Source organism: Papio anubis, chromosome 8 (genome assembly GCF_008728515.1).
Source record: "Papio anubis isolate 15944 chromosome 8, Panubis1.0, whole genome shotgun sequence".
Taxonomy (NCBI): Eukaryota; Metazoa; Chordata; class Mammalia; order Primates; family Cercopithecidae; genus Papio; species Papio anubis.
In genome coordinates this window covers 139233156-139238732 of record NC_044983.1, presented here as the reverse complement: position 1 = coordinate 139238732, position 5577 = coordinate 139233156, and the positions used below count along the sequence as shown (strand labels likewise).

General features: G+C 54.2%; 1 protein-coding gene across 1 annotated transcript; it reads right to left on the bottom strand.

Annotated features, from left to right (window-relative positions):
• Positions 1 to 652: 652 nt before the first annotated feature.
• On the bottom strand, positions 653 to 2702 carry EXOSC4 (exosome component 4). Its single transcript, XM_003918739.5, has 3 exons — positions 2398 to 2702; positions 1152 to 1358; positions 653 to 1060 (listed from the first exon to the last, which is right to left on the bottom strand). Exons 1-3 carry the CDS (start codon positions 2566 to 2568, stop codon positions 701 to 703), a joined length of 738 nt encoding a protein of 245 aa, XP_003918788.1. The 5' UTR covers positions 2569 to 2702; the 3' UTR covers positions 653 to 700.
• Between the last annotated feature and the right edge of the window lie 2875 nt (positions 2703 to 5577).

Below are 5577 nucleotides of genomic sequence, written 5' to 3'. Positions count from 1 at the left end.
GATTCTCCTGCCTCAGCCTCCTGAGTAACTCAGATTACAGGCATGTGCCACCACCCCCAGCTAATTTTGTATTTTTCGTAGAGACGGGGTTTCACCATGTTGGCCAGGATGGTCTCAAATTCCTGACCTGAAGCAATCCGCCTGCCTCAGCCTCCCAAAGTTCTGGGATTACACGTGTGAGCCACCATACCTGGCTGTTGTATTTTTTAGAGCCCAAGGTAAGCAGCAGGAAAAGCCCAAGGGGCTCCAGGCCATAGTCCAGAGGCCATGGGACATGGCCCCCACATCTCTAGGTTGGGTACTCAGAGCCAGCTGAGTTCTCCCTCAGCCCTTTGCTCAGGGCCCCGAATGTGCCAGAGTAAGGGTAACAGATTCCTCAGTCTAATGGCCTGGCTCATCTTGCCAGGCCCTGCCTTCTGCTCAGCTGCCTTGAGTCCTTACTGGGACATGTTGCTTTTTCCACCCAGGACTTCCCCCACAGCAACCCCCTAATCCACTGTTCTCTTCAGGGTTTGAATCAGGCTACACAGAGATAGGCAGTTCATGTGTGGGCGAGAGTCCCTGGTCATCCCCAGGAGCCAGCACCAGACCAGGCTCTGCCAGGCTTCACATGGCTCTGAAGTGCTGTTGGGTGATTAACGTACAGTGAGGGTTGTGTGGGCAGAGGAGGGTTTTATTCTGGACATGGGTGGCTGGGTGGTCAGTCCCCCAGCAAGATAGAGGCCTCACGCACATGCTGCCTGACCACTCTGTCCAAGAGGGTGTGCACATCTCGAGCAGCCTGGGCAGCAGCCTCCAACACCCGCTCCAGGTGGTCCTCGTGCAGCCGGGCATCCATCTCAAGCAGCGCAATCTGTCCTGAGGCTGGCAGCAGGGCCAGGGCCAGCTGGGGGCCACCAGCTGCTTCCTCCACATGGCTGAGGTCCGCCAGGGCTGTGCCGTCCACAAAGCCAGCTGAGCACGCACACACAAAGTCTCTCATGGGTATCCCAGCATCCAGCACTGCCAGTGTGGCTGCATTCACACAAGCTGCATAAGTCCCACCATCTGCCTGTAGCACCTGCAGGGACCCCAGGATGTGAGTCTATCAGATTCTCTCCCCAACCCCATCACACCCACCCCTCCCTGGATTGACGCTGCAGCCGGCTCACCTGCACATAGATATCAATCTGGGAGCGTGGGTGCAGCTGTGTGAGGATGGCTGCCTCGAAAGTCTGGCGGAGCTGCAGGCCCATCTCACAGGACTTCCGGTCCCCATGTGGCCGTCGCTTGCGCTCACCTGTGCTGAAGGTCGCTGAACTATATTGACAGTTCACTAGGGCCCTGTCCGGCAGGGCTCGAGCCCGGGAACCCCGGATCTGGAAGAGGACGGACACATGAGCCAGGCCCACTCCTTCCAGCTCACACTCCACTGTCCTCTGTGGGTCTGCCTCTCCCTCCACTTTCAATGCCTCAGCAAGGGGCAACTACATTACCTCCAAAACAAAGCCACCTGTTTTGCACTCTCTGTCTTGCATGTGTTGCCCTCTGGCATCTTTTAATTGGCTTCCTTGTGCCCATCCTTGCCCCATTCCCTGCCAACCCAAGTTTACAAACATCAAGGCTGATTCTCTCTCATCTTCACACTCAAATCCTAATTACCTTACAAAGGTTTCACATTACATATGAAATAAAATCCCAAATCATTTCCCTGGTCTACAAAACCCTAATTCCTCACCTCCCCGGGAACTCTCAACCTTATTTAGAGTTATCCCCTCTTTCCCCTCCAGCAGTCTTTCTGTTATGCATAAGTGCCTTGCTTGTTTTCACCACCGTGGTCTTCGCCCTCCTGGTTCCCTCCGCCTGGAAAGCAGAGCTCCTACCCTCATGCGCTAAACAAACACTCTTTCAATACCTTCGCTGGCCAGGCACAGTTACAGCGCTGGAAACACAGCAATGAAACCAGAGAGTTTTATGTAAAGTTTCTGTCCTTAGGAAGCTTATGTTCTAGCGAGGAAACAGGGGAAAATGCTTAAGCAAAATAGGCATTTGAGATTGTAGATGCACAAAAGACAAGGGTTTATTGTAGGGAGAGAAGTACCGCGTGGATAAAGCCGTCTGGGAAGGAGTGACGTCGGAGTAGAGCTGAGAGGAGAGGGAGCGAGTGGGGGAGTGCCTGGCACGTTGAAGAGCCGCAAAGAGGAGGGAGAGCGCAGGCACAGAGACCGATGAGAAAGGCAGGACCACCGCGCAGCACACTAAAGACTTGCGTTTACTCCGAGTGAGATGCAGTGCTGAGCATCGGCTGTGTAGACTGAGGCGCGCCGGCCGCACCTCTCAAGTCCCCGAACCTGTGCTCAGCCCGGCTGCCCCGCAGATCCCGCGGTCACGCGATTCCCATCCCGCACGCCCACTCGCCTCGTGCGGGCCGTAGACCACCGCCAGCGCCTTGGTGTTGCCCTGCTCGATGTAGGCCGAGCCGTCAGCCTGCGCGAACACGCCCATCCGAGCCTGGATCTTGCGCAGCTCCCCGGCGCGCCGACCGTCCACCCGGTAGCCCTGGTCCGACAAGAGCTCCAGCCCCGCCATGCTGCCCGGCCGCCAGCTCCGCTCTCTGCCTAGTTCTCTGATCCGCGGGAGAACTACAGCGCCCTGCGGCTCCGACCTCTCCGAATCTACGGTTTCCGGCGGTCCGCCATCACTTCCGGTTCCGGGGAGCTACAGCTCCCCGCGGTCCCGACCTCCCTGGATCTCCGGTTTCCGGCGGTCCGCCGTCACTTCCGGTCCCGGGTAACTGGAGTTCCTCGCGGCACCGACCTCCCTGGATCTACGGTTTCTGGCGGTTCCGCTTCACTTCTGTCTCCGGGGAACTGCGGTGACGCTGTCGGGGAAGCAGCGGTTGAGCCCGCAGCCGTTCCCGGAGCTGTGCCACGGGTGCCAGGAGGTGGACGCCCGCTGAAGGAGAAATTCCCGTCACGCCCTCGGGACCATTGGTGCCTGCATTCAACCCTTCCCTGCGCCCCAAGTGTGAAAGTGGAAGGATGAACCCAGTGGGTTGCGACACTGACAGGAGAAGGCATTGAGCTGTCCTAGAAAAGTGACCAGGCTGGTGTCCCAGGATGGTCCACACCTGGCACCTCTCCAGTCCTCTCATGCCCTCCCTTTACACCGAGCTTCCAGACTGCAGTCGAGTGGGCCTCCCTTTTCCCTTTGAGGATGCAGATTTCCTCATCCTTTCCAGAGAGGGGTTGTGTGTCTGTTTATCTCTTGCCACTTAACCTCAGCGGCTTCAAATAGCAATCATTCTATTATTATGTCCTGCAGTCTTGGGTTATCTAGGCTCAGCTAGGTAGTTTGCACGTAGGCTCTCTCCTACAGTTGCTGCCAGATGGTGGCTGGGGCTGGAGCCATCCTAAAGCTTTCTCTTTCACATCTTTGGTGGCTGATGCTGGTGGCTGTCCAGGACCTCATCTGTGGCTGTCAGGCAGCACACCTACCTGTGGCTTCTCCATGCTTCCTTGCAATATGGCAACTGGGTTCCAAGGGTAGCCTTCAAGGACAACAAGATGGACAACATGTGCATGATATTTTTAGGACCTAGCCTCAGAAGTCACATAGTGTCCCTCCTGCCAGACTCTGTGGGTCAAGGCAGTCAGACACATCTACCCAGGCTTAAGGGATGGGGACAGGGACCCCACCCTTCAGTGGGAGGAGTGTCAATATTAGACTGTAGGAACAGCAGATGGGCTGGGGAAATGCAGTCTGCTGCAGGGGCCCAAGTTCAGCATCGCCTCAGAGGTGGTTATGCTCTCCTGAAAGACTGAGAGACATGAGAATGAGTGAGCAAGCCACAGTCCTGCTGCTGCAGCTGGTATGAGGCCATGATGGGTCACTATCCTCTGCCACTGGCCACCACCGATTCCCCACCCTTGGCTCTGCAGCCAGACACTGCGTACTGTGGAGCAGCCCAGGCCCTTCTCCCCTTGCATTCTGAGCTCTTCCTGTCCCTGTTCTTACTGGGTCGTTTTGTTTGTTTGTTTTGTTTTTTTGAGATGGAGTCTCACTCTGTCACCCAGGCTGGAGTGCTGTGGCACAGTATCAGCGCACTGCTCCCTCCACCTCCTGGGTCCAAGTGATTCTTGTATCTCAGCCTCCCAAGTAGCTGGGAAGCTGGGATTACAGGCACCTGCCACTATGCCTGGGTAAGGTTTTTGGTTTTTTTTTTTTTTTTGGAGACGGAGTCTCACTGTCACCCAGGCTGGAGTGCAGAGGCATGATCTCAGCTCACTGCAACCTCCAGCTCCTGGGTTCAAGTGATTCTCCTACCTCAGCCTCCCAAGTAGCTGGGATTACAGGCATGCACCACCATGCCCTGCTGACTTTTTTTTGTAGTTTTAGTAGAGATGGGGTTTCACCATGTTGACCAGGCTGGTCTTGAACTCCTGACCTCAGGTGATCCACCTGCCTCGGCCTCCTGCCACTGCACCTAGCCATTACTGGGTCGTTGTTTCGACTGTCCACTGACAGTCCTTGCCACATGCAGGAAGACTAGACATCCAGGGAGCTCTGTGGACTGCCCACCCTAGTTGTATAGCAGTGACCATAGCAACTCAGGAAAATGAGGACGATGTTGGTATTCAGCCTAAGGAGCCCAAAGTAGGCCAGTGATAGCTGCTACTTCAAGATCAGTGGAACCTTTGCTGTGTTCCCTGGTGGAAGTATTTGCCTTCAGGAACTAGGCCTCCAACCTGGCAGCATTCCAGGTTTAGGATTATGGGGCCACTGCTACCTCACACCTTTGGTTCTCTGATCCTCGTACTCCAGCTTTAGGGTACACACATGGGTCGATTCAAATTTTGGAGGCCTAAAGCTTATACAAATTCAGGGGCCGTGAGAAGTATCCTCAAGATCCCTCCGGAATAATCAGTTTGCTAGAAGGACTCACTATAGACTCACGGCTAAGATTATTACACAGAGAAGATAATAAGTCTGAATCAGCAAAGAGAAAAGGTGCATGGGATGAATTCCACAGGAAATCAGGCGTGAGCTGGCCAAGTCCTCTCCTGGTGGACTCCACAGGAAGAAGCTGGAGCTGTGTGTGTGAAATGCTGTCTGCCAGGGAAGCTTCTTAGACACTCAGCACCCTGGGGTTTTATGGAGGGAAGGTTACATACACAGTCTGTGCCAAGCATGTACCCAAATTCCAGACCCCCAGAAGCAATACAGGCGTTCAGCATGAGCCATGTTTGTACAAACAGTCTAGGCACAGTGAGACACGCTTTCCAGAGAATGGAGGGAACCATCCCAAAACCCAAATTCCCAGACACCAACTCTTCAAGCTTGCCTGTGAAGAAGAGCTTCTCAGGCCTGCCGTTAACTCGTCTACGCAGTCTTCTTTTGAAACATAAGACAAAATTATATATCCAAAACTAAGTGAATAGTGAGAAAAGAAGCCCCAACACAAACATTTTAAAAGCTGACAAATACCACAAACATCACAAAATGCAGAAAACCTACAGGTTTCCCCTACATTTCTCTGATGCTCTCTTAAGATGACAACACTTTTTTTTTTTTTTTTTTTGAGACGGAGTCTTGCTC

Coding starts and splice junctions, on each gene's coding strand:
- EXOSC4 (XM_003918739.5), bottom strand. CDS start 2,568: ATGGCGGGGCTGGAGCTCTTGTCGGACCAGGGCTACCGGGTGGACGGT. Junction 1,359..2,397: donor TGGTCTACGGCCCGCACGAG/GCGAGTGGGCGT, acceptor GTCCTCTTCCAG/ATCCGGGGTTCCCGGGCTCG. Junction 1,061..1,151: donor AGATTGATATCTATGTGCAG/GTGAGCCGGCTG, acceptor GGGTCCCTGCAG/GTGCTACAGGCAGATGGTGG.